The 26,861-nt window shown below is 58.8% G+C and overlaps 3 protein-coding genes across 4 annotated transcripts in view; 2 read left to right on the plus strand and 1 right to left on the minus strand.

Annotated features, from left to right (window-relative positions):
• Positions 1-6,281, plus strand: part of CSPG4 (chondroitin sulfate proteoglycan 4) — a 28,348-nt gene extending 22,067 nt beyond the window's left edge. Inside the window, exons 6-9 of one of the 2 annotated variants that reach the window (XM_062583332.1) lie at positions 1,763-1,961; positions 2,038-2,309; positions 2,724-2,907; positions 3,381-6,281. In XM_062583332.1, coding sequence (XP_062439316.1) covers positions 1,763-1,961; positions 2,038-2,309; positions 2,724-2,907; positions 3,381-5,299 — 2,574 coding nt within the window. In that variant the 3' untranslated portion in view covers positions 5,300-6,281. The remainder of the gene's footprint in view (positions 1-1,762; positions 1,962-2,037; positions 2,310-2,723; positions 2,908-3,380) is intronic. The other variant, XM_062583333.1, reaches the window with a different exon arrangement.
• A 2,622-nt stretch (positions 6,282-8,903) lies between these two features.
• Positions 8,904-14,209, minus strand: SNX33 (sorting nexin 33). Its single transcript, XM_062583917.1, has 2 exons — positions 12,184-14,209; positions 8,904-9,884 (listed from the first exon to the last, which is right to left on the minus strand). The coding sequence occupies exons 1-2, from the start codon at positions 13,619-13,621 to the stop codon at positions 9,631-9,633; spliced, it is 1,692 nt and encodes a 563-aa protein (XP_062439901.1). The 5' UTR covers positions 13,622-14,209; the 3' UTR covers positions 8,904-9,630.
• Positions 14,210-16,062: 1,853 nt separating this feature from the next.
• On the plus strand, positions 16,063-26,633 carry SNUPN (snurportin 1). The gene is made up of 8 exons (XM_062584066.1): positions 16,063-16,220; positions 16,509-16,665; positions 17,486-17,590; positions 17,927-18,023; positions 18,695-18,792; positions 19,174-19,251; positions 21,178-21,258; positions 25,537-26,633. Exons 1-8 carry the CDS (start codon positions 16,063-16,065, stop codon positions 25,864-25,866), a joined length of 1,104 nt encoding a protein of 367 aa, XP_062440050.1. The 3' UTR covers positions 25,867-26,633.
• The last annotated feature ends 228 nt before the right edge of the window (positions 26,634-26,861 follow it).

The following is a 26,861-nucleotide window of genomic DNA, read 5'->3' on the forward strand; positions in this document are numbered from 1 at the left end:
CATCCCTGGATATCCTGGGGCCAGCAGCAGAGAAGGCCTCCCATCAAACAAAGCCAGGCTTGTTGCAGTGATGTTTGGAAGATGCCTAGGAGCCTGCTCACCTTGGCTGGGCTCTGGAGTTGTCCAAAGGAAGGGCATGGGCTTCACTGCGTTTGGAGGGCAACCACACTATATATGCCTGCATGCATATATATATATATATATATATATATATACACACACATACTCACAGCAGGATTTTCAGCTGTGCTAGGACTCCTCCAGCTCCAGCTAGTGTCTCAGGAGCTCTCTCCCAAGCTGGGGAGAACAGCCAGGACTCCTATGTTCTCCAGCAGACTGTCACCTGTAGATATTTCCCCCACTTTCTCACAGCAACCCCCCAGCACTTAAACAAGGCTTTTCAGAAGCAGAGCTCAGAAGCGTTAGAGATACAGAAAGAGATGCAAGGGTTTGTTGGATCATTCAACAGCCTAAAGGCAGCAGAAATAACTGCCAGGGCTGGGGGGCATCTGGCTGAGGACAACCCTTCACAGAGATGAAGGGCCACAAGGAAGGCTGCTAAAGGCCAAGCACAACCCAGGGAGGCCAAGAAGTGGGGAAGAGATGCTGAGGCTGCCCATTAAAGCTCAGGGGCCTCCAGGCACCACTGCCAGGCAGGGAGACAGGCAGTCTGCACAGGTCTGTCACCTCCCTGCATGGCTCTCATTTATGCCCCCAGCCAAACACACCTTCAAGCTAGCAAAGATGTAGCCAGCTCTGAGGAGCAGGAGCAGGAGCAGGAGCAGGAGCAGGAGCAGGAGCAGGAGCAGGAGCAGGAGCAGGAGCAGGAGCAGGAGCAGGAGCAGGAGCAGGAGCAGGAGCAGGAGCAGGAGCAGGAGCAGGAGCAGGAGCAGGAGCAGGAGCAGGAGCAGGAGCAGGAGCAGGAGCAGGAGCAGGAGCAGGAGCAGGAGCAGGAGCAGGAGCAGGAGCAGGAGCAGGAGCAGGAGCAGCCCTAACCCCCCATGCTCAGCTTCCTCCCAGCAAATCCCTTTTATAGTGCATTAAGGGTGACTCCGTTATCTGCCCCAGCTGCCCCAAACCCCAGCACGCCAGGCAGCGGGAGGTTAACCCCTTGGCTGCTAGGCTGCACAGTAGCACCTCTCCTCCCACTCCAGCACACGCACTTCCCTCTCCCTGCTCTGCTCGCCTAGGCAGGAAAGCCACGCTTGCTGCTGGGGACCGTCACACCCCAGCAGGGAAGGGCCTGAGCAGTCGGTGAGTGCCCCGTTGCCTCCTCTGGGCCTTGCTCTCGCTGTCTGGGAGGAAACTGGAGCACGAAGAGATGCACGAAGCGGACCCTGTGCAAGGGGAGGGGGAAACCTTGCTCTTGGCTTTATTTTTAGCCAGTCCATTAGCAAGCCACTTAAAGAAGCACGTGCTTCCCTCCTAGGCATGATGCTAAAGAAAATGAAAGGTCGTAAGAAAGAAAAAGGCCCCCACATAGGCGCAGCCCCATTACGGAGGCGCAGATCCACCTGCCTTTCCGCTGCAATTGCCACCCTCCGCCGTCCCGAGCGTCAGCCCTCGGAGGGGCTCCGGGGCAGAGCGCGCTGCCGCCCTGCTCCGGGGCGAGAGGAACGCCGGGGCGAGCCGGCACTCGGGGGGGGCGCGAGGCCAGGCCGGGCCCGGGACACGCGCGGGCAGGCTCGGACCCGCCGGGCCTGCGCCGTCCTCGAAGGTGCGGGGGGCCGTAACCGCTGCCCCGCTGCCCACCCCCCCCCAGATGCGGGAGGGCGCCACGGCCGACATCGGCCCCCAGCTGCTGCGCGCCGAGGACGACGACTCGCCGGCGGAGGACGTGGTGTACTCCGTGGAGCCGCCGGCGAACGGGAAGCTGGTGCTGCGGCCGTCCCCCGGCGCCGAGGTGCGGCGGTTCAGCCAGGCGCAGATCGACCGCGGCCTCCTCCAGTTCGTGCACCGAGGTAGGCCGGGCCCCCGCCGCCCCGTCCCCGCCGCCCGCCGCCCCGCCGGCCCGGCCCAACCCCGCGCTCTCCGCAGGGCCCCTGGACGGCGGCTTCGCCTTCGCCCTCTCCGACGGCCGCAACCTCTCGCCGGGGCACTTCTTCGTGGTGCGGGCGCAGCGGGAGGCGGCGGCGAGGACGCGGAGCCTCGCCCTGTGCCCCGGCGCCCGGCGGCCCCTCGGCGGCCAGGACCTGCGGCCGGCGGCCGGCGGCGCCGCGCTGCGCTACGCCGTGGAGCAGCCGCCGCGCCTGGGCCGCCTCGGCGCCTCGCCCGGCGCCGCCCGCGTCAGCGACTTCACCCAAGCCCAGGTGAGCCCCCGCCGGCCCCGCCGCCGGGCCCCCGGCTGCTTAACGAGGGCTCGGCGCGCTCTCCTTCGAGCCAGAGCAAGCGGCCGTGGTCCGCCGGTCGGCTCTAGTGCAGTCTGCTGCCCCCTCTAGCACCTGCTAGCATTTTCCCGGGTACCAAGCTCTGGTCATCCAGCTCTTCTGGCCTTGGCCCGGAGACGGGGCAGGGGGGACATCCAGAAATCGTGGTGTTTACCCCCGGCTCTGCGGCGTGAGGTAAGGTTTCACTCCCGCCTGGTGCTGCAGGGCCCATCATCATGACCCAAGACGAGACGGAGGGACAGGGCTCCCGCTGAGCTTAGTGGTTCCCACGCGGTACTATTCACGTTAGTTTACTTCGCCGTTAAGCAGAGATTGTTGCATTTTGGTGTCTGCTAGGTGGATAGTGGGATGATTTTCTATCAGCACGAGATGCCACCGAAGCCATTCTGGCATGCCCAGGATGCCATTCGCTTACGGGTCGTTTCTCCCACATCCGTCTCCGATTCCTTCATCCTCCTCATGCTGATATCGTTCGAGGAGAGATGCCCCCAACGCTCAACTCAGCTCTGGAGAAATGCAGGTAAAAAAAAATAAAGACTCAGCCAGGTTTATAGCGCTGAGCCCAAAAAGGCTGAGGGCAGAGGAGAAGCAAGGGACAGATGAGCTCTCCTGAGGTTATCACCCTCAAGGAGATAACCTCAGGAGAGCTTGTTTGTCCAAGGAAGAGGCACTAACATCCCGTTTTCCTGGGTCCACCAAGCACGAGCTCTGATATTATGTCAAGTAATGTCTAACAAACTGTTTCAATCCCTTTCCTGGATCGGTCTGCGCAACTCCTTTCCCTATGGCCTTGCTAAACTAATAAATCGCTTCCCCTTTCTCCTCTCTCCGTTTCTGTATAACCATTCTTTCACCCTTCTCTACTCCCCTTTTCTCCTCTCCCGTGTGTCACACGCTCTTCTGGCTCTGCTTTCATTCTCTGCCCTCCAGCAAATTCTCCTGCCTGTGTCTTCCCTGTACTCACAGGACTCAGAGTTTTCCCTTTTTTTCCAGGCCTCCAGGTTGCGAAGGCTCAAAGGGCAGAGATCGACACCTCCGTGCTGGACGCCTCCAATGTCCTGAGCCAAGTCCCGGCCTCCGACAGGGCCACGCATGACGTCGTGTTCCTGGTCACAGATTTTCCCGGGCACGGGCAGCTCTCGGTAGCCGGCGTGCCCGTGGAGAGGACACGTCCCTTCTTCCTGCAGTCGGATCTGGATGCGGGGCGCCTGGTGTATGCCCACCACGGGGACAGCGTCCCCGAAGATCGCTTCCAGTTTAAGGCTTGGCTCCGGCCCCAGGCAGAGCCGTCTGTTCGCCCTCCACAGGAAGGGGTGGTCATTTCTGAAGCTTTTAATATAACAGTGACAGGCAGCAATAGAAAGCCACCGGAGGTGGTGAAGCGACGCGAAGTGCTGCAGGTCCTTGCGGGCTCCTGGGTGCCGCTGTCCCAGGAGTACCTGGATGTAGCTGACCCGGACAGTTTCCCAGAGGAGATGGAGTACCGCCTCCTCCAGAGACCCCTCGCTGGCTATCTGGCCAGCATGCACAATCACCTGGTGCCTATTGACCACTTCACCCAGGCAGACGTCAACGCGGGCCACGTGGCGTTCATTGCCACCGGGAGCCATTCCCCTGAGTCTTTAGTCCTCAGCCTCTCCGATGGCCATCATGCACCCACCCTGACCTCTGTGGAAATCGTGGTGCTGCCTGCGGTGACAACCCCAGTGGGCCTGGTGCCACTGGAAGTATCTCAGGGCCTGAACAAAGCGTCCATGTCCCGAGATCACCTCCTGGGAGCTGCTCAGCTTGGGCAACAGGATATTCTTTACAAGATCACCAAGGACCCAAAGTTTGGCCAAGTGCAAGTCAACCAAAAGCCAGTGTGGATGTTCTCACAGAAGCAGGTGGACCAGGGGGAAGTGACTTTTACTTTCACCAACTTCTCCTCTCCCGAGGATGAATTCCACTTCCTCACCACATCCCCGACAGCGAACAGGACCGGGGTGGTGAACGTGACCGTCAAGGCCTGGGTCAAGGCACAGTCAGGGAGCCTGTGGCCCCGGGGTACCACAGTCCTGATGGACACCAACATCCTCGACGCAAGCGAACTGGCCAACCGAACTAAGGGAGTCCCAGTATTTAAAATCCGCAGGGCACCCCGTCACAGCCGTGTTGTGAGGGTCTCGAGAGACCCGGGGCAACGGACCACCCCAATCGACACCTTCAGCCAGACTGAGCTGGAGCAAGGGCTGATCGGTCTGGAGGTGCTGGACACGATGGAGGCTGGCCAACCACTGCAGAACGACAGCTTCGTCTTTGAACTGGCAGCCGCTGGCGTGCCGCCAGCACTGGCATCCTTGGCATATAGTATTGAGCCATATAACACCTCCAAAGCCTACAGCGTCACACTGCTCACAGCCCCCCGGGTGTCCTCGCCACACACGCCAGGTCCCCAGCCCCAGGGCACGGCGCGGAGCAGCCCCAACGCCAGCGAGCTGGGTGTCCTCCCCACTGCCTGGCACGGCCATGGCACCACGACCAGCCCTAGCCCTGTGGAGGGGGGCACGTTCCTCAGCTTCATCGAGGCCAACATGTTCAGCGTCATCATCCCCATCTGCCTCATCTTCCTCCTGCTGGCTCTCATTTTGCCCCTGCTCTTCTACCTGCACAAGCGCAACAAGACGGGGAAGCACCACGTCCAGGGCACCCCGGCCACCAAGGCAAAGAACGGCGCCGTACTCGACCAGGAGACCTTCCGGAAGACAGACCCCAACCAGGGCATCCCCCTAACAACTGTGAACGCGCTGGAGGCCAAGGGAGCGGGCCCTCCGCCCCCGGGCACGGAGCCCGGCGCGCCGCAGGACCCCGAGCTTCTCCAGTACTGCCGGACTTCAAACCCCCCCTTGAAAAACAACCAGTACTGGGTCTGAAGGGCTAAGCGCGGAGGCGAGCGGCCGGACCGTCCCCAGACAGCGTCCCTCAGCCTCTCGGGTCGCCCCGAGCACCTCCGTCCTCCTCCTGGTTCTCCTCATCCCTCGGCCGCAGGAGGAGCCCAGGGATGCGGGGGCTGCCGGTGCCGGCACACTCGGGAGCCCCAGCTCTCCGGGTTGCTTGGGGCAGGGGAAGGGATCGCTGCATAGGCAAGCAGGGGTGGGGGGAGGCGGCACGTCAGCAGCCCTAGGAAAACGCTCTTTTCGGGTGCCTCTCGGCCGCTCGAACGGCGGCTGTGAGGCGGGAGGGGAGCGCGCGGTGCGGCGCTGCCGGCAGTCCCTGCCGACCCACCCAGGTGGGTCTGGACGTGGCTCCTGCAGCGGGCGCGCTGGCCGGGGAGGGGGCCGGCGCGAGCCGGCCCACGGGGGCGTTTGCAGCAGCTCTCGGAGCGAGAGGGAGGATGAAGAGCGATTTGCACTGAGTCAGGCTTGGGACGAAGCTGTCCAAATTCCCCGGGGCTAGGCGGGCTGAGCCACTGGCGCGGAGGCTCGGAAAAACTCCGTGGCCAATGCCAGGGGAATTTAAGGAGTCCCCACCCATCTGGAAAAAACGAATCGCTCTTTCTCTGCACGCCCGTGGTGCGTTTCGTAAAGCAGAGCAGGCGGCGCCCGGGCCGGGGTGGGGGGGAGATTGCACAACAGGTAGGACGCCTTCGCGAAGCCGCAGCGCGCTGGCGGCCGGCGCAGCGGGCCGGGACTCCGCGGGCACTCACCTGGCCGGCGGCGCGGCGACGGCGCTTTATGCAACGCCGGGGCCAGCTCTCCGGGCCGGCTGGGCCCCGCGAGCTCCCCGGGGCCGCGTTGCCTCCCGCGAGCCCCGGCCCCGCTGCAGCTGAGAGCAGGGAATTGGACCCAGCACGGTTTTCCACTGTATACTCCCATATGGCAGAAGTAAACAGAATAAAGTGCCTTTTCCAAGGTGCCTCCTGGAAGAGATTCTCATAAACCAGCTCTCTCACGTTGCCTGTCCTCACCAGCCCTCTTTTCTGCCCAGTTAGCTGCAGAGCAACATTGTGGAGGTAATGGGCCAAATTCTGGGCTCTTGCTCAAATTTTCCTCAGACTACAGGCCTAATAAATAGGAATTACCCGGGGAAGAACAGAGGAAAAACTGAGCTTTGAGCTCAGGATGTGACCCAACAATAATACCCTGTATTGCTACAGCTGAGAATCTCATCAAGGGTCACATCCTGCCTTCACAAAACTGGAGCAAAAAAGTAACTCCCCGGGGAGCACTAGGGATGCCCCGGATTTGCCCCCTCTTTATGCCCCCCCCCCCCATGAAGCGAGCGCAAGCGCTTCCCTCCCTCTCCCGCGCTAAGCCCTGGGCCTCGCCGGCGCCGTCCAGACGAGCGCGCGTATGATCCGTGCGAGTCCCGCTTTAAGGGGAGCGCCCGGGGAGGGATGGAGACCTCGCAAGGAAGCTGGCGGCCGTCGCCGAGGGCCCTGCGGGGAGCATTTGCTGGGTTTTCCTTTCGGATCATTTTTGCTTCGCACTGAGGGATTAGACACAAGGAAGGTGGCCTACTTTGCAACGAGCCTTGAAAATGAAACAGATTATTTTTAAAGCATGTGGTTATATTCCCAGTGCCAGGAAATATCCACTTCCCGGGGTCAGCAGAGGACAGATAGGAACCTGGGAAAAGCTGGTGGAGGATACGTTTTTACAGGGCCATGTTCTGCTGGCAACGGAGAGGGAGAAACCCAGAGCAAAGCGGCTGCCTGCGCTTGGGTTATGCTTCCGGCCTGGAAGCAGCCGGGAAGGAGCCGGCAGCAGAGCCGCCCTGTTCCTCGGCCGCCCGGCGCTGCCTTCAACTGGCCGGGAAATGCCGCCTGCCTCGGGGTCCCGTGGCCATTCCCGAGGAAATGCTGCATCCCGCCCCGGCCGCTCGGCTCGGCCGCAGCAGCGGACAGGGACACAGCTCTGGGGACACCAGAGCCCTCCCAGCAGGGACCAGTTTCCAGGCACCTATTGAGATGCAAACGAGCAGTAACAGGGCAAACAGGTTTCCTTGCATCCAGCCCACTCCCCCGGCAGAGAGGATCAGTTGGCTTTGAAACCCTCCCCAGGAGCTTTAACGGAGCAAACAGAGGCCCCCGGCAAAGGAGGAACTCGGCCCGGGCGCGCCCGTGGCCGGGAAGGGACAAGTCGGGGTTCCCGTCCCACCGCGATGTGCATCGGCGCCCAGGTCCGGCACGCGGGTCCCCCCTCCTCCGAGGCGCTGCTCCCCGCCGCCTCCGCCCGCGTTGCAGCCCGAGCGCGCCGGTGGCCTCCCCGCGCCACGCCGGCCTGGAGCTCAGCTCCTGCAAAACCCGCGCTGAAAATTGCTCCAGCTTTCGTTGTTTCCCTCCCCTTCGGGAACCGCTGCCCAGAAAACGGAACAACCAGCCCGTCCTGATTCCCTGCACCGTCCTGATTCCCTGCAGCGGCAACAGCCGATATTCGCGGGCATTTCAGCGCGCAAAACGGCCGCAGCCCGCCCCGGGGGGGAGCCGAGCCGAGCCCCGCTGGTTTGGGCAGCGGCGGTTCTGGGTGCGGCAGGTCTCCCGTCGCCATGCCAGGCACTGCTAGCAGGGCCGGGCTGGGCGCGGGTTGTCCCCACCGCTCCACGGCACCGGGGGGTCTCGCAGAAGTCGATCCAGCGCGTAAACACCTCGCGGGAAGCTGCGTGCTTGGCCTTGGAAAACTTGCGGAGCCGGCTGGGGTGGCAACACACCCTCCGGAGCTCGCGCCGCCCCCGCTTCGCCCCTCCCGGGCGAGGGTCAGCGCCCGGGGCGAGCGCGCTCCGGCGGCACGGCCCCGTGTGCCCCCGGGCGAGCGCGCAGCAGCCCCCCGGCTCCTCCTGGGGGGCCGGGACACCTCCCGGCCCCAGGCACCCAGGCGCCGCCAGCAGCGCGGGCGCTCCGCGGCTCCGGGCGCCTCCGAGGAGGAATCGCTCCTTCCCTCGGGGTGCAAGCACCCATCCGGATACAGGTTCCTGCTGCCCCCCCCCCCCCCAAGGGGGTGCGCGAACCGTCCAAAATCCGCCAGCGGCCGCCCGTCTGTGGGACGTCGCGGGGCGGCTCGGGGGCCGCGCTGCGCCTTCCCCTCCGCCGGTCCCCGGGGCGGCCGAGGCCGCCGCCTGCGTGCAGCAGCGCGTCTCTGCCGGCCCCGCCGCGGCCGAGCCCGGCGGCCGGGCAAGGCCCCCGTTTCAGCGGTCCCCCGCCGGCCTCCGCGCTCCGGCTAATTTTAACCCTGGAGCAGCGCCAAGCAGGCTCCGACTTTCCTCGCTGTTGTTTCTTCCGGCCGTTTCCCTCGGAAAACAAGGCGCCCGGGGCCGAGCCGGCGCAGGCACCGCCAGCTTCTCACGCCCCGCGGCTCGGGGGCGAGGAACCACAGCTCCCAGCACCTCGCCGAGGTGCAGCCTCCAGGACTTTTTCCTTTTTTTCCCCAAAAGCCGGCTAAAACCCAGCGGGATGCTCCGACGGGCATCCACCCTCCCCCTGCGGTCCCTTCCCAGGGAACCTGGAGCAGCTCCGTTTTCCACAGACGTTTCTGGGATGGGTTTTGCTTTGTTTTTGGTTTTTTCTACTGACATTTTTATTGAAAATGCTGTGGGACTCTTTCTTTTTTTTGGCTTTTTTCCCCCTTTTTCCAGTCAACAGGCGTGCTTGAGAAAGAGATTTCCGTTTGCCTCTGTGTGTCTATTAAAAACTGATCGGTAAAAATGCTGCAGAAACATTCGTGAGAAATGGAGAATATCGAAAATATCTTGCAGGAACAAAAAAAGGAAATCTCTTCCAAATAAAGATCTTTCTTCTTTTCTTTTTTCCATCAGAAAAGCTCGTAGTGTGCAAAATGTCGACCGCTTCGATTCCTGTTCCCATAGGGCTGGGACGAACCCACCTCTCTGCTCCGGGAGGACGCGTTTCCAGAAAGCTACAGATCACTAGACAGAGATACCAGCACCCTTAAGCCAACGTCTCCGTTTCTCCTGCAGAAAACACCCACGTCCCGGCCGGAGCCGCTGCAGGCTGCGCAGCGGGGGACGGCCATCCCCCCGGCACAGACGGGGCACGGCCAGCCGGAGGACCCGAGCGCGATCCCCTCCCCGCGGCGCCGCCGCCTGCCGGGCCCGGGAAGACGGAAGAAAGCCCAAAGGTATTTGGTCACTAGCGTCGTGAGTTGCTGTTCGTTCTCAGTCCATCACAGAGGTGGTCTGCAAGGCTCCGGATAGAAAACTGCGTGATTTCGGAGGGACAGCAAGCAGATGCGTCGGGCCCGCGGGGGCGTTAGAGGTTGTCGTACATGCGTAAAGTCTTCTCCAGCTGCTGGCTCACTCGCTGGTAGAAGATGATCTGCTGCTTCAGGTAGGACTGCATCATCCTTTTGAAGTCGGCGACGCGCCGCTCGTGGAAGTGGTTCATCTCGGCCTGCAGGGCGAAGCCGACCACGCGGCAGCGCTTCCGGATGCCGTCCGCCTCGTCCTGGTCCATGCGCCCCTCGTCGCTCATCCGCTGGCTCTCCTTCACCTTGGCGAAGGCGCCTGGGGGAGGCGAGCAGAAAGGTGAGAGAGGGCAGGCAGCGGCGCGGGCCGCGTCCCCGCGCGTGCCTACGGCCGCTCCGGGCTCGTGGAAAACCCGTCCCCCTCCCGCCCCTTCCCTCGCCCCTGCACGCGGCTGCGTGCGCCGGACGGAGGGAAAAGCCCCCTCGCCCGGGGAGATCCCGCTGCAGCGCCCGGGGTTGTCACCTCTCCGCGCCGACAAATTCCCCGTCGCAGAGAGCAAAGTCCGCGAGGCAGGGCCGCGTCTCGGGATCACCGCGCCTCGCGTGGGGACGGCCACAGCTCCAGACGGGCGGCAACGACCGCAAAGCGCCGCGCCGCCGGCCGCCGGCCGCGGAGAAGGGAGGTCAGGAAGAGGGGAGACGCAGCTCAGTCAAAACAGCGGCTCCGGTTCGGGACCAAAAAACGTCAGGAATCTCTGTCACTGCCAGCCGCAAATACGGCCCAGCTGGAGCCGAGCGCCTGAAAACCCCGTGAGGGCCGTTTCCAAGTCCTGAGGTCATTTAGGGAAGAACGAGCAGCCTTCGCCTTCCGGATTCGGAGCCTTCGCCATGCCCCCTCCCCGCTTTCTGCCGCCGCGCCTGCGAGCAAGGGCCAGGCTCCCGGCCACGCGCGCCGGGGCCGGGCTGTGCCGGGAGCCAGCGCCGCGGGGAAGGGGCGGCAGGAGGAGCGGGAGGCCGCACCGGCGCCCTCCCTTCTCCTGGCCTTAATTCCACCCGCGTTCGACGGCAGAGAGCCCGAGCAAGTCCGCCCCACCCGGCAGGGACGAACGCGCGCCCCGCATCCCCGTCTACGGAAGGGAAACTCCGCCGCTTTGTCCCGCTGCCGTTAGCCGAGTCCACCGCGGACCGCACCTGCGGGCTGGAAAACCATCCCACCCCGTGCGGCTGCAAACGGCGGGCACCGGCCGGGCCCGCGAGAGCCCTCCGACGCGGGCAGCCGGGAGCCCCCGGCCAGCCCCGGGCACCGGCCAGGCCCGCGAGAGCCCTCCGACGTGGGGCAGCCGGGAGCCCCCGGCCGGCCCCGGGCACCGGCCAGGCCCGCGAGAGCCCTCCGACGCGGGGCAGCCGGGAGCCCCCGGCCGGCCCCGGGCACCGGCCAGGCCCGCGAGAGCCCTCCGACGTGTGGCAGCCGGGAGCCCCTGGCCGGCCCCGGGCACCGGCCGGGCCCGCGAGAGCCCTCCGACGCGGGGCAGCCGGGAGCCCCTGGCCGGCCCCGGGCACCGGCCAGGCCCGCGAGAGCCCTCCGACGTGGGGCAGCCGGGAGCCCCCGGCCGGCCCCGGGCACCGGCCAGGCCCGCGAGAGCCCTCCGACGTGTGGCAGCCGGGAGCCCCTGGCCGGCCCCGGGCACCAGCCGGGCCCGCGAGAGCCCTCCGACGCGGGGCAGCCGGGAGCCCCCGGCCGGCCCCGGGCACTGGCCGCAGCCAGGACATGGTTGATCGTGGTGCAACGAGGGTTTTCTTTGGAGACCGGCTGGCCGGAGCTCGGCTGGGAAACCACCTCCCCTCCGAGACACAGGCTGATGCTCTGACACCAGTTTTTCCCCTCCTTCCACTTATTTTTACAGCTCGGTTTCGAAGGAATCCGGCCTGGCTCTCGCCCGGCATTCCTCCCCCGGCACTAGCAGGCAGGCTGCTCGCCCAAAAGCGCGAGCGCTGCTGCAGGAGCCGCTCGGCTTCTCCCCCTCTGCCCGGTGCCGCCGGAGCGCTGGAGCAGAGCTTGCGGTCCCCGGACCTGCGGCAGGAACCACTTCCCAGTCTGCCACGGCCAGCGGACCGCTCCGGCTCCAGCTCCGGGGCAGAGAGGAGGAGGAGGAGGAGGAGGAGGAGGAGGAGGCGCTCCGAGGAAGCAAAGGTTGGAGGCCAAATCCTGCCTTCCGCTCTGCCCACGCGGCCTCGCTTCCGGCCCGGATCCGGCCCCTCATCCCAAGAAGAGACCCCCCCAGCCACAAGCGACGTGCGGGGAGAAACGCGAGGGAGCGGCGTGGCCGAGCCGCGTCCTGCCGGCCCCTTCCCGCGGTCCCCCGAGGCGCCCCGTGGGGCAGGGACGGCCCCAGTTTCGCCGTTCCCAGGCCACCCCCGTGGGGCGACGCCAGGAACCCGGATCCCCTAGACAGCAGGGTGCTAAACCCACCCATCCTGTTTTCTATGCGGCAGCGACACGTTCCCAAACGGTTTGGGCCTGGCTGTTCCCAGGCAGCTCAGCGCGTCTGGGCTGCCGGCTGGGACGGACCCCCCGCGGGGAAGGACCCGCTCCCCGGAGAGCGAGGCAGCCCTCTTACCTTTCTGGAGGTGGATGATGTCTGGGAAGTTGGAGAGGAGCCCCTGGTACAAGGAGAGTGTGTCCAGCATGAGGAACAGGTCGTTCTTGGGCTGCTCGGCAAACATCTCCCCCACGGTCTCGTACGTCTTGCCCGTGTGGGAGATGGCGTTGTTGAGGGCGTCCGAGCTGTACGGGGGGTCCATGTGGAAGGAGTGGCTGATGGCTTGGAAAGCATTGCCGAGCTTCTGGAACTCCTTACGGAAACCCCCCACGTGCTTGCGCACCAGCTCTGAGGCCACGTTGGTCAGCTGCAGGACACTGTCGTCCATCTTCTTGCTGAAGGCCTTGAAGGCGTCCACACGGTCCTCCACGTCCTGCAGGTCCTGGTGCTCCGTGGGGATCTGCAGGGTGAGCAGGAAGCTGGCCCCCACCATCTCGTCCTTCTCCGCCCGGCGTTTGCCCAGCTTCCACTGCTTCTCGTCGCGGCAGCAGAGGAAGTGCTGGAAGCCCTCATACTGGGAGAGGACGGGGTGGCTGGTCATGTGGTCCATCCATAAGATCAGCCGCCGTTTGCGCTTCTCAATGAAGTCCTCCTCGAAGCGGCCGGTGGCCTGCTTCTCGGGCAGGTGGGGCACTGAGATCACCGTGAACTTGTGCAGGAGGCGGTTGTACAGCCAGTCAAAGTGCTTGTACCGCCGGTAGACGGGGGAGTTGATGTTGCTGGGGGTCAGCTTGTAGGAGATGTAGCTCTTGATGCCCTTGAATTTGGTTTGCTTGGTTGGGTCCTCCACAGAGCAGATGAATGGGTGGGGGTTTGCCCTCCACTGGGGACCTTTGGAGCCCATCTCGATGTAGTACACCTCCGCGATCTTGGACATCAGAGGCACATCACCCAGGATGAAGGCTTCCACCCCGGAGCGGACGAAGCAGGAGAAGCGGTTCAGGTTCCTCCCCACCACGCTGCCCCTCTTGGAAGAGCTCAGGCTGTCCTGCCTCTCCAGCGCCGGCTTGGGCCGGTAGCCGGCGTGCTGGTGGGAGTAAGCCGCGGGGTACTGCAGGGTGGGCGAAGGGTGCCCGTTGGTGCCCGGCGCGCTCCGGGGCTCCTCCACCACCGTGCAGGCATCGTCCCAGTCATCCCAGTCGTCGTCGTCGTCATCCTCAAAACTGCCCTGGTAGGAGATGCTGGGGTTGGTCGGGGCCACGCAGAAGGAGGAGCCGTGCCCAGGGGAGCCGGCGGGGCTGCGAGAGTAGTCCGTATAACTGGAGCCTGTCCGGGACCGGAGGATTTCGACATAGGAGGCCGGGAAGAGGCCTGTCTCTCCGCGGCTGTTTTTACCCTGTAACCACCCGTCCAGGGAGTTCTCGCTGAAGATCACGAGCTCTTCGTTCTCCTGGATGCTGATCTCCTCTTTGTTTTCGCTCTGGAAGTCGTAAAGCGCTCTGGCTTTCAACGCCATGGCCGTTCCCAGGGGGACGGTGTAACTCAATCCCCGTAGGAAAAAAAAATAAAAATAATACTACTACCTCCAGATAGCCCAGCGGCTGCCGGCAGACAGAGCCACGATGCACTTCAGCGGCTCGGGACCTGCTTCCGAGCTGTGGGAAGAGGTCTAGCCGATTTCACTCCAAAATGATAATAAAAAGAAAGGTTTAAATCCTCCGAGGTCTGACACCAGGGTCTGTACATTCAAGTAACTCCGGCAATCTCAGTGCGCCAATTAAAAAAAACATTCCTCGGGCAACCGAACAACATGTTTCGCTCCCTCCTTCTCCGTGGCACAAGCCTCGGTCGGACAAGCACGCATCCCAAACTCAGCCATCGCCCCGGAGGCTTGATCTCGCCGGGTCGCGGGTCCCGTCGCTCTCTCGGGTTTAATGCACGCTAAGAAAAGGTCCCGATCCAAACCAGGAAATCCAAAGTGACTTTCACAGCACTCTTCTCGGCGATTCTCCTTCAAAACACCCAGACCCCCTTCCCCGCGAGCAGCTCCCGGGCGGCCCGGAGCCGGGGAGCGCCGGGCAGCGGACCCGCGGCGCGGCACGGCACGGCACGGCGCGGCACGGCGCGGCGCGGCACGGCGCGGCGCGGCACGGCGCGGCCTCCCGGTGATCCCAGCGCAGGGGTTTTGCAATGCCTTTCCGGGAGGACGGCCCGGCTTTGGCTGGGCTTTTTTTTTTTTTTTTTTTTTTTTTTTCCCTTCTCCCTTGAAATCCGCAGACCTCTAGCGGGGCGGAGGAGGAAAGCGGGGAGCGGCGGGGCGTGCGCGGTGCGCGGTGCCGGTGCGCGGCGCTCCCCGCGGGGCGGCGGCGGGCAGCGGAGCGGGGCCGCGGCGCGGGGGGCCGCGCTGCCGCCCTCCCCGCCTGGCCCGGCGCGGGCCGCCGCCGCCGCCCGGTGCCGCTGCCCGGTGCCGGTGCCGGTGCCCGCCCCCTGCGCGCCCCCCGGCCGCCTGCTCCGCCTGCCCGCGCTGCCCCGCACCGCCCCGCGCCGCCCGCCCCCCGGGTCCCGGCGCGGTGGGGGGGCGCTCGCGGGGGCGGCCGCGGCTCGTCCCCCCACCGCACAGGCGCCGCGGGGCCGCCGTGGGGCAAGCGGGGCGCTGAGAGGTGGCGCCGTGGGGCAGTGCTGGGGGGCAGGGCAGGGTGCCAAGGGGTGGTGCTGTGGGGCAGGCAGGGTGCTATGGGGCGGTACTGTGGGGCCAGCAGGGTACTGCAGGCTGGTGGCAGTGCTATGGGGCCAGCAGGGTGCTGTGGGGCAGACGGGGGGCCATAGGCAGCACTATGGGGCAGATGGCAGCGCTGTGGGGCAGGCAGGGGGCCATGGGCACTGCTGTGCGGCAGGCAGGGGGCCGCAGGCAGCGCTGTGGGGCTGATGGCAGCGCTGTGGGGCAGGCAGGGGGCCATGGGCACTGCTGTGCGGCAGGCAGGGGGCCGCAGGCAGCGCTGTGGGGCTGATGGCAGCGCTGTGGGGCAGGCAGGGGGCCATGGACTACACTGTGGGGCTGATGGCAGCACTGTGGGGCAGGCAGGGGGCCACAGGCACTGCTGCGGGGCTGATGGCAGTGCTGTGGGGCAGGCAGGGGGCCGCGGACACTGCTGCGGGGCTGATGGCAGCGCTGTGGGGCAGGCAGGGGGGCATGGGCAGCACTGTGGGGCTGATGGCAGCGCTGTGGGGCTAATGGCAGTGCTGTGGGGCAGGCAGGGGGCCACGGGCACCGCTGTGGGGCTGATGGCAGCGCTGTGGGGCAGACGGGGGGCATGGGCAGTGCTGTGGGGCTGATGGCAGCGCTGTGGGGCAGACGGGGGGCCATGGGCAGCGCTGTGGGGCAGGCAGGGGGGCATGGGCAGCGCTGTGGGGCTGATGGCAGCGCTGTGGGGCAGGCAGGGGGCCATGGGCAGCGCTGTGGGGCTGATGGCAGCGCTGTGGGACAGACGGGGGGCATGGGCAGCGCTGTGGGGCTGATGGCAGCACTGTGGGGCAGGCAGGGGGCCACGGGCACCGCTGTGGGGCTGATGGCAGCGCTGTGGGGCAGGCAGGGGGCCACGGGCACCGCTGTGGGGCTGATGGCAGCGCTGTGGGGCAGACAGGAGGCATGGGCAGCGCTGTGGGGCTGATGGCAGCGCTGTGGGGCAGATGGGGGGCCATGGGTAGCGCTGTGGGGCAGGCAGGCCGCTGTGAGACGATGGCGGCGCTAGGGGGTGATGGCGGCGCCGGCAGGGGGCGGTGCCGGCGGGGGCGGTGCCGGAAGTGGCCGCGCCGGAAGGGGGCGGTGTCGGAAGGGGCGGGGCGGGCGCGCCCTCGCGCGGGCTCACGCGCCGTATGCTGCCCCGCCCTCCGCGCCGCCCGGCGCGGGCGCGCGCGCGGAAGTGCGTCAGGCGCGCGGGCGGAAGTGCCGCCGTTGCCATGGAGGAGCTGAGCGAGGCGCTGGCGACCCGTGTCGCCGTCGTGGCGGTGCCCAACAGCCCCGCGGCGCCGCACCCGCGCTTCGCCGCCTACAAGGCCCGCGGGCGCGGCCCGGGGCAGGCCGAGCGCCGCCAGCGCCTCCTCCGCCTCCAGCGAGCGTAAGGGCCTGCGCGGCCGCGCCGCGGGTGGGGCCGAGCCTGCGCTGCGGCTGCCGGCGCCGGGGCGGCCGCGAGCCCCCGCGCCTCGGGGCTCTCGGAGGGTGTGGGCGGTTGCGGCCGCTGTGCCTCCTTCTGTGGTATTTAGCGGCGGCGCCGTGGCTCCGTCCGCGCTGCCTCGGGTGTAGCTGCCCTCTAACTAACGAGCTGTGCCTGGTTACTGAGCGCGGGGGGGCAGGTACGTGACCGCCTGCCTTCTGCAGCGGGAAAGCAGGGCTGCCTTCTCCGCAGGAGGCGGCTGGACTATGTGAACCACGCCAGGAGACTGGCAGAGGATGACTGGGCAGGGGTTGAGAGCGAGGATGAAGAGGAGGAGGAGAGAGATGCAAATGAGGAGGAGATGGATGTGGATGTTCCTAGGAAGCTGCCCAAGCGCTATGCCAATCAGGTGAGGAGTTGTCTGCAGCGCTGTGGCGGGGGTGGGGAGTGGGATAGTAGGGCTGGGCAGAGGAAGGACATGGCAGGGATAAGGCTGGGGGCACTGCAGTAAATGTATTCCTGTGAGAGGCTGTCTGGGCGGTGGCTGTGTTGGGGCTGAGGGCAGTGCATCCTAGCTGAGTGCTTGTTGTAGAACTGTGCCTCATCTCTTGCCTCTGAGACATGCTGTCTTCAACTGGAGGGTGGGCTGATATGGATTGGCTGGATCCTTTAAGAGACTGCAGCTCAGCTAGAGACATTGACATCCCACAGTACAATACTTAGTTGAAGAGTCCATCTCTCCCCTCTTGTGGGATAGTGTGGAAGGAAGGGAAACCTCAACTGATAGCTGTTTTTAGCCTTGTTATGTTGGTTCTAAAAGATGAAGGGCCTCTGAGGTGCTCATAGGAAATCTAAGGATCTGAAGGAGCTGACTAGTCTGATCCCTTTACTCATAATGTTTAGGAATCCCTAAGGTCTGCCACTGAATTTTCTTTTTCTTTTATTATTTTTAAAAAGTGCTCAAGTGAGGCTGGAACAGGGACCAAGCTATCAGGAAGCACAAATGAGGACTGAGTCCCATGTTGGACTCTGAACTTCAGAATCTGTTAAGCAGGCTGGTTAGAAGGAGCGATGCATTGCAGGGTGATGAACAACACAAGTTGCCTCTGTAGCATCCAGTATACCTGTAGAAACGAAGTCAAAACCTCTTTTGCTTTATTCTTGATCTGAGTTTTCCATAGCTTCAGGAAAGCTGTTATTAATTTTTTTTTTTTTCATGTGTTTCTTAGCTGATGCTGTCTGAGTGGCTGGTAGATGTCCCCTTGGATCTGGAGCAAGAGTGGATTGTAGTGGTGTGTCCCATAGGGAGACGGGCACTAGTCGTGGCATCCAAGGTAAGCGACAGCAGTGGTGAAGTCTCACCATCCAGTAAAGGATCTGAGTGTGTCTGTCACATCGTTGTGCCAACAAACCAAAGGCTGGCCTGGGGGTCTTTCCTGCTTTGTGCTAGTGGAGCTCTGTGGGGCCAAAATTTTCCTTAAAGTGAAAGAATTTGGGCACTGGGAGACGTGATAGTAACAGAGCTTTATCTAAGAGTCAGTACTGCTCTCCTCTGACAGGCTGCTTGGAGCTGGTTGTGACGGAGACTTGTTTCAGAGCCTTGGGTGTGGAACTGTGGCATGAGAGCAAGGAGACTGGCCTTGACTCTTCTCTTTCCCATTTCCTTGCAGGGCTCAACAGCAGCTTATACCAAGAGCGGATTCTGTGTCAACAGGTTCCCATCTCTGCTACCGGGGGGGAACCGGCACAATTCACTGAGTGAGAAAGGTAATGGTCCAAAGGGGCATTTGGAATAGGTGGAGGAGAGCAGCCCGCTTCTGTATGCGTGTGTATCTGCCTGTATGACAGGTTCAGTGCTGTTCTTTCAGCTCCCTCAGGCCCAGCAGAGTTGAGCCCTTTTCTGGTGCCAGCATTGTTAGCTTCAGGCCTGTTTGTGAATCTGGGGGGATAACTGGACGTGGACAATCTTAGATACCTTTATGATACACAAGAACAACTTTTATCAGCTGGCTGGCTGACTGACACTCTTAAACCTGAACATCTTCCTTCCTCTTAAGTACCAGAGCTGTGTACAGCACTTTGCCAGTGATCCCTTGATGCTGGTGTTTCTCGTGTTAAAGGCTGTAGCTTTTCTTGCTAAGAAAGAGAATGGCCTTAATATCCCATGCAGTTGCATTGCTTGCCCTGAGGAGGAATTATCACTGGATAGGTGGCTTATTCTGAAATGTACCTTTGATTGGAGTTCTTGATCTTGTTGAGCTCCTAAAGCTGAGCTTTCTGTGGTCATAACTTCTGTTCAGCCGAAGGGAGTCTCTCTGCATGTCCCAGGCTTCCATCCGTGCTAGGGTTTAATCCAGGAGAGATTTCATCTAGCAATTGCCTGCTGGGTTTGGTAGTATCTGGAGTATGTCTGGATCTCCCTGTGTCTGTGTGTGCAGTTTACAGCATCCTGGACTGCATCTACAATGAGGCAAAGCAGACGTACTATATCCTCGATGTGATGTGCTGGAGGGGACACCCTGTTTATGACTGCCAGGTACTGAACCCCTTCCGTGTGCCCTGGCTTCTCTTCTGTCACCTGTTCTGGGAGCTGCTGTGCAACCAAAGTTGGATGCAGCCCATCGTGCAGTAGGATAGATCTTCAGTCTAAATGCCAACATCTTTACAGCTTGTGTGCCAGTGGTTACTGGAATAACTGGGCAAATCTTTTGGGGATACGAGGAAGGTAGCAGAGTTTGGGGTGCTGATTGGCTCTACAGGGTAGAGCTGAGTTCCTAAATCTCCTGGGCAAGTGTAGAGAAATGGAGAAACAAGATTCCCCATGCTAGGCACTCAAAAATTCTGAAAGCGCTACAGTAGCCCAGGTGCGGACTGGTGATGTGTCGTGGATTCTCACTAAATCTGTCTCCTTCCCCAGACTGACTTCAGATTCTTCTGGCTCCTTTCAAAGATCCAAGAGGAGGAAGGGCTAGGAGAGAAAAGCAGGATTAATCCAGTAAGTTCTTTTATCCTGAGAGCAAAAGAAGCCTAGTGGGGTAAGCTCTCCTGTTCAGCTGGCATCAGCATGTTTGTTCACAAGGGGAAGCTTTTTTCCTGTCTTAGAGATCAGGTCTAGAAGCATGCTTTTGATGAAATGGGATACCATGTTCAGGATGTAAACAGAAGCATTGAATATTGTAAATGAGATGTGGAAGAGTTCTTGTTTTTTTTCCAGCCAAAGTGCTGAGGGAGATCAGACTGCAGGGTATCAGTTAATTTCCATGCCATTTTTAGCTTCCTCTTCAAAAGGAATGGAAAACCAGTGTGGTTTCTGCTGGGACAGTGTTGGTAGGCAGCCTGACTACAATGGAAATTATCATTTGATAGTCTCATGAGCTCCCAAAGGGCTGAAGGATCATAAAGCCTTAGCCTTCCTTCCTGCTTAAACTAGTCATTGAATTTATAGAGCTGGTTATCAGATTGCCACCTGGAATCCCTACTGAGCAATGATAAGTCTTCCTGTGAAGATTTAAGAGTGGGAGTCAGACCTGGCACCCACAGCAATGTGGAAAGTGATTTTTGGAGGGCAGGTATCAAGAGAGGGATTTGGCAGGCTGGCTTACGGAGCGCAGTTTGCAAAGCAGGACCTGATCTCTGGGTGGCCGTGCTGTGTGCTCAGACACAGCTAAGCGGAGCAACTCCTGCAGGTTAAACATATGGGTCGTTAAGAGAATGCATGCTCCGGTGCCGGCAGCGAAGCTATCGGTAGTTGGAGAACATCCTGTTTTGACTCCAAGAGGAATGTCCAGAATATGAGTACCTAATGAAGGGGGAGTCGTTTCAGCTTTCGTTTCCTGGGTGGAAAGGTTTGCTTGGCTGAGCCAGCAACCGAGAGCAGACATCTGTCTGCTTTGCATCCTGCCCAGAGGTCATCACTTTCTATTTTGGTTAAAGGAGTGTCTCAGGGTCAGCTCCCTTGAAAAATCCTTCCTGCAGCCCCAGATGCTTGGGAAACGGGTATCAGAATTATGTGGGAGCTGTGAGCTGAATTCCTGTTGTCTGCATCTCTTTTAAAATGCCAAAATTACCAGAGAAGGGGGTCATTTGTAACTAGGGTGACTTAAATGCAGAATACTTGAAATAGGACATTCTAGCACATTAGCTCTCACCCTCTGTCCGAGTGTTGGCAATCTCTGGGCCTTCTTTTAAAGGTCATCTTCTGTTACTGAGATGAGATTTCTAAAATTGCTCTGTGGAGCAGTATGTGTGCTTTATCCAGCATTACTGGAGAGATGGTGGGGATGATTTCCAAAGGCTGTTCCTACACCTGGCCTCTCTGATATTTAGGCTGATTTTCTTTTTCTTTTTTTCTTTTTTTTTTGGGGGGGGGGGGGAGGAGAGGCTGGTTGTTCATGAAGTTTTTCTTGTAACTTTACTGGGATATAATTGGCACAGCTGAACAGCTAGGTCCTGTCATTTTGTCTCTAGACCCAGGGTTTGCTTAGGAGTTGTGTTGAATCACATCAGAAGTTTGCCTGTCCCAGTAACTGGTTTCTGATTACTATGGGATGCTGTGGAAAGAGTAAGGATTTGGGGATAGCTCTTTCTTTTGACTTCATGAGACATTGCTTATATCTAGACCATGGTGTTATAGCCGCCAGGAGACCTGCTTTTCAAGAGCTGGTCTAATTTTCCTTTAAGCCTGCTTGTGCTTTTGGACCCTGATAGCCTGTGCCAGGAAGGTGAGCAGTTTCAGCATGTGCTTGCTTCCTGTTCGAGATCACTGCCTAGTTACTTCGTCCAATGCCCATCCCGTCTCCCTCGTGCTAGATCTCTGGAGGAACGCTTCCTTCTTGGCTACCTCCACATTGGTGCTTGATTCAGTGAATTTCATGTTTTTGGTTGTGGAATTGTCTCTTCTAATGCTCTCTTACTCTTTCAGTTCAAATTTGTGGCCCTGCAGAATTTCCCCTGCACCTCAGAGAGCCTGTGTAAGGTGCTAGCTACGGACTACCCATTCGAGGTGAGAACCTGCAGCCGGGGGCCTGGAACTCGGGCTTAGAGACAGCCCCACTGGGTGCCTGCCAGTGCTTGGAGGGAGGCACGTCCCGTTCATTTGAGTTGTGCTCTCCCAAGGCCTGCAGGAAGCCAACTGAGTTGTGTTGCTTCTGTGCGTGAAGGATGGATGCCTGTTATGCATGTGGCTGATCTGTTACCCTGTCACCAGGTACAGGCCATGTCCAGCAAAAGTATTTAAGCAAGCACAGAACAAAATGAGTGTTCCCTGTATTTGGACTGTGCTCATTGCTGTTTACTGTTGCTCTCCTGAAAGAGGAGGGCTTAGGGAGGACTGTTCACCAGGGGAAGCTTTTTCTTCTGCCTTACCGATCAGGTCTAGAAGCATCTGCATTAAGGTGTCTTAGTGCAGAGACACCTAGGCTGCCTCCAGAAGCAGCATAGCTTACTGTGTGGCAGTGGGATGGAAGGCTGCCCTTTGTAGGGCTGGAGCTGGCACCAGGTGCTACCCTGATGAACTTGCATGGGTACAGGCATGAAGTTTTCTCCAGTAGGTTCCATCATGTGATGGTGTTTGGGAGGTCTGCAACGTGCACAAACAGGTGCCTTTTTTGACCTCTGTCACAGACTGTGCGCATTTGGTTTGGTTGCTTCATCCGTCTATGTGCAAGGTATGTAGTTGCCTTCCTTCTTGCAGGAAAGGAAGAGGATGGTGTTGAATTCATGCCAGTTTCTGAGGGGTTCAGGTTTTAGTGGTGGTCACATGGAACATACTGGATCTGGGGACAAGCAGCCATAGCAGAAATGGATTCAAACAGGTCTGTCCAGGTGCTGCCACTGGATGTGTCACAGATGATAGTGCAAACTTTTTGCTTCAGTGCAGAACGAGCAACTTTCTGCCTTTGACTCATGCTGTTTCTGGCTCTTTATCAGAGAGGATCATTCCTGCAGCAAGAGCGGACTGAATGAGACATGTTCATTCTCTACATCAGCTTTAGGAGCATGTACAGTTCAACAATGCCTGCTGTCCTGTAGGAGATGGGCTGGACAGACAACTAGATGTGTCACCCATTTCAGCTGTGTGTGGTTGTAAGCAGTGAGTCATAGGATTTAATGTAAACAGCTTGAGCTGCTTTTGGTGGCTACCCTGGGTGACTTGGCACTGAAGTGGAAGAGGATGGAGGAAGCAGTGACGTTCCAGCAGAATGGCAGTGACTGACCTCCTCACAGATCTGAATAAAACATCTGGGAGCCAGAAGCTTTTCCAATTGCTGCAGCACTTCCTGCCGAGTGCCCAGTTTCAGCCCTAAATCAAGAATAGCCTTTACAGGGGTTGCTTGTCTTGCTAAGCCAAAAGCCACCTTGATTTAAAGGTGTCTCTTGTGCTCTGACAGCCCAGGTTAGCGATTAACGTAAGTGCAGGTTTATACCTAAGCGACGCTATTTTGTCTGTAACGGCTGACTTTGCCTTCTGTTTGACAAAGCAGAGAGAGTCTAAGTTAGAAGTCTAGGAGGAGTCTAAGTTAGGAAGTCTCAGCCCCTTGATGATGTTGCCAGATCGTGCTCTGACCACAGAATGGAGCATGCAGAGTTGTTGAGAAGGCATCCCAGGATTTTCATCTGACTTAGTGACAAATGCTCCGACTGTATCTGCAGTTGTTCCCGGCTTTCCTGAAGAAAGCTTTGCTCCTTTCTGAGGCCTCTGCTTCCATGAGAAAAGCCTGAGGAGTATTATCCCACCATGGTCAGAGCAGAATTGTTTCAGCTTGCTAACGGAGACAGTTGCAAAATGCCTGAGGAGGAAGATGGAGTCAAGCAAGCTCTGCCTTGTAATGTGGCTGTGATTTGCCCCCAGGCTGCTCTCTGGTCAGTTCATCACATTTCGCTTGATGGGATCATACCTTGGTTTTTGTGCAGTTGATGGCTCAAGGACAGCCAGTAACCTCGCAGAGACATAGTGCTGCGTTTCCAGGAACTAGAGTGAACCGTGGGTCTTATAATAATGTGCCACAAGAGGGAGCCCAAGAAATCCTCGTAAATAGCTTCCAGCCCCAGGACAAAAAGAAGGAAGCATTGCAGGAGGCAAAATATAGCCTTGCTATAGATAATACAGCATAACAGAGATCTCTTTTTGCCGGTGCCCAACAACTTGTGATGAATCATGCTGAGTACATTTGTGAAACAAGGGGAGGTTTTTCTCTGCTTGTTTGGCATGGGGTGACCCACTGCTATTTAGCCTATTAAAAAGATCTTGTGTGTGTGTGATGGCCACAGATCTGGTCAGTATTGTCAAATTTGGATCTCTAGAGTTAATCTGTAACCTTAGAGTTAGGACCTGATCCCTAGTCCGCTATATTTAGTAGCAGGTTTTTCCACTGAATTAAGTGGACTTTGGGTCAGTCAACTTGCACTGAGTTTTAAGTGTTTTGGAAGTGAATCTTAGGAGCTACTGACCTCCTCACAAATCTGATTAAAACAACATTCAGGTGTTCGTGAAGGTTCAGGGAGCCAGCATTTCAGAGAAGCTCCACTATCAAGGAATCGGCATGTCTTTAAGCATCTAAAATCTGAAAAGCATAGCCATGAAAAGAGAAACCGGCTCGGCAGGATTTTCACATGGGTTCAGTTGTATAGAGACAGTATCAGCTTTTATTGTGATGTGGCTAGCGCCAGTACGGTGACTCAGGGTAGGGACATAGCAAGCAAATTAAATAAACTGGAAGGAATATGGGAGCTGCAGTAACTTAAGGGAAATCATGGGAAGGAAGGACGTGACCTGTCTCTTCACCAGACTGAACTCCTTTGACTTCTCCAGCTTGCAGAAGATATTTGGAGAGTCTAGAAGGCAGAAGCCTTTCCAGGCTCTGATGTTACTCAAAGACTCCTGTGGGCACTGGGGAATCCCTCTTGCTCAGAGTGTCGTGTATCAGCTGGAATGTGTTGGATGTGTGAGCCCTGGAGAGGGTGATGGTTTGGGAATGGGGCGAAGCAGAATCTGGCTTTTATCCTCGCCCAGGGAGGCAAGGGGGAAGCTTTGTACTTTAGATGTGCAGAAGCTTACACGTTGCACAAGGTCATGATGTTTACTGTTCTGGTTTCATGTTTTCCTAGGACAGGAATCCCCCTTTTCTAGGGTTATTTTGCAAGAACTTAACAATGACCAAAAGTTTTGGACTGTGATAGTATAAGAAGCCCTATCCGCTCCGCCCAGGTTCAGCATCCCCGAAGCAGAAGTGGACATGTGCCTTCTCATTGCTCAGCCGGGTTCACAGTCCAGAACTGTAGCAGAAATCCCCTTGATCTGCAGTTCAGGCTGATTCATTCAGGCCTCAGCTCACTGCCTATATAGGTACCATTCTGCCGTGTGTATTCTGGGGACTGTGGGCTCCAGGAGGGGCCTAGGGCAGACAGCTGGGCCTGGGAGCAACTCGGACCACTGCAGTGAAGTCTGCCAGAGCCCACAGTGAGCTCTTTTTCTCATCTGTTCTGCCCACTCAGTCACTCTTACAGGCAAACGGCCTTTAAGAGCCAGTGAGGCTGAGCTAGAAGGAACACCACCTTGCATGTTAGTCAGTCTCACTGCAGGATCTAACCTCAGCAGAGTACACCCATGGGAAGCACAGGAAGAGAGAGCTGAAAATCCTTTAGTGGAGAGGGGAAATGGGGAAAACGTCAGCCAGCTGCAGTATTGCAGAGTGTGGAAATAGCAGCGCAAGAGTTAGGGCCTAAACCTTCAACGGCCTGAGTGCCCTTAACTGTCATTGATTGCTAGAGAAGTTCTCTCTTGGGAAACATTAAGAATTTATTTTGCATAAGCAAGCTGAAAGAGCTGTAGCAGTGTTACGAATCGGGGCTGCTTGGCGTCACACACTCTGGCTAATTACTTTCCAAATGTACTATTTAAAATAATCTACTAAAATGGCCTTTTCGTGTGCTGCCTTATTCAGAAACCTGATGGCTTTTCTGAAGAATGGGATCATAGCAACCAGACAAAAAACGCTGGTCTGTACTGTCATCAGTCAAAAAAGGGTTGCCTTCGATGCTGGGTCGCTTTATGCTTTAAAGCGATCATCGGACTTATACCGAATTTGCACCGATCTTTCAAGACAGGAACTGTGGAGGTTTCCACTTTCCTTCCCTCTATTTATTGCACTGCTTGAGAAAAATGATCCAGCTGGTGGATTTGGCCTGTAAATGAGGAGTGGTGCTGTCATCTGGTCTTTTCTCATTCACTTGCAAGAGACTCCAGCTCTAGCCTTTTATTTGCTCTCTCTCCTTTTCGCAGGTTGACGGACTTCTCTTCTACCACAAGCAAACCCACTACACACCCGGCAGTACCCCGCTGGTGGGCTGGCTCCGGCCATACATGGTTCCCGACATCCTCGGGCTCACTGTGCCTGTGACTTCGCTCACTGCCAAACCAGACTATGCTGGGCATCAGCTCCAGCAGATCATGGAACACAAGAAGAATAAAAAGTTGGCAGCGGGAAAGAGTCACCTGAGTAACAAGGAGGCCGCTGAGAATGGATGTTACGAGTTGGAACACTTGTCTACCCCTCAGCCAGCAAACTCTCCTGAGGGCCAGGATGAAGCAGTGAGCCAGATGGAGAATTAGGTTACTGTAACAGACTGGCTGGGTAAGGAGAAAGCGAGGGGTTACCTGGCTTCCCCAAGTCTCACTGTCACTTGTGCCCCCTGAGAAGGGGGGAGGGCAAGGGTAATTATTGGATGGCTTTGTTTAAAGGGCCTGAAAGTGGAATGTTTTACTCCTGAGGATTTTTTGTTTGATTGTTTGTTTTGTTTTTGCTAAGGTGCTCACTTCGGTGGGGGGCTTCAACAGGATTGTCTGGTTCTTTGCTGAGGCAGTTGTCTGTTGTCTGTTGGGGGGGGAATAACCTGTCCAAACTGCAGGGCTCTTGGTTTAGCTCCTGGCCCTGTTTCTGTTAGTCTTTGGCAAAACTCCAGCCCCGGAACAGTGCTCAGAGCTTGTAGATGCAGATCCTGCTTATAACCTGAGCACCAAATACAGACACTCCTCCTCAGGCCAGGAAGTTTGGGGCATTCCAGCCTTTGATCCAGCTGTTTACACTGAAGCCTTTTCAATGAGAGTTTTGTGGTCAGTCTGCTTCTAGTAGCAGACTTATTTTTTTAATGACTGCTTTGCAACAGACTTCTGTAATCTGAAGGCTCTGCTTTCCACACCCACGTGTTACTGAGAAACTGAATTTCCTTGCATCGGAACTGGCCCCTGCCTCCCAGTATAGCTTTGTGCAGAACCAACACAGAGCTCTGTTCTCTGGGCCCTTCTCAGCAGGGGAAGAAAGGAATAACTCGGTTCTTGACGTTAGCATCAATGGTGCCAAATAAAAGGTTTCTCAGAAATGTAAGTTCTTGAGCATTTTCCTGCTGCCTAAGGCTTGATCCCTGCTCTAGCTCACAAATGTGGATTGAAAAAGTGTTTACAGCGCTAACTGAAGCAGAGGAAATATTTGTTCAGGTTTGACTCTCATCAGTGCCTCAAGGTGCTTCAGTCCTTACCTGTTGCATGGTCTCTTTTCCAAGGCCAGGCTCACTCTGCAAGCAGTCTGGCTGCTGCGTTTCCCCATGTCA

Source organism: Rhea pennata, chromosome 10 (assembly GCF_028389875.1).
Source record: "Rhea pennata isolate bPtePen1 chromosome 10, bPtePen1.pri, whole genome shotgun sequence".
Taxonomy (NCBI): domain Eukaryota; kingdom Metazoa; phylum Chordata; class Aves; order Rheiformes; family Rheidae; genus Rhea; species Rhea pennata.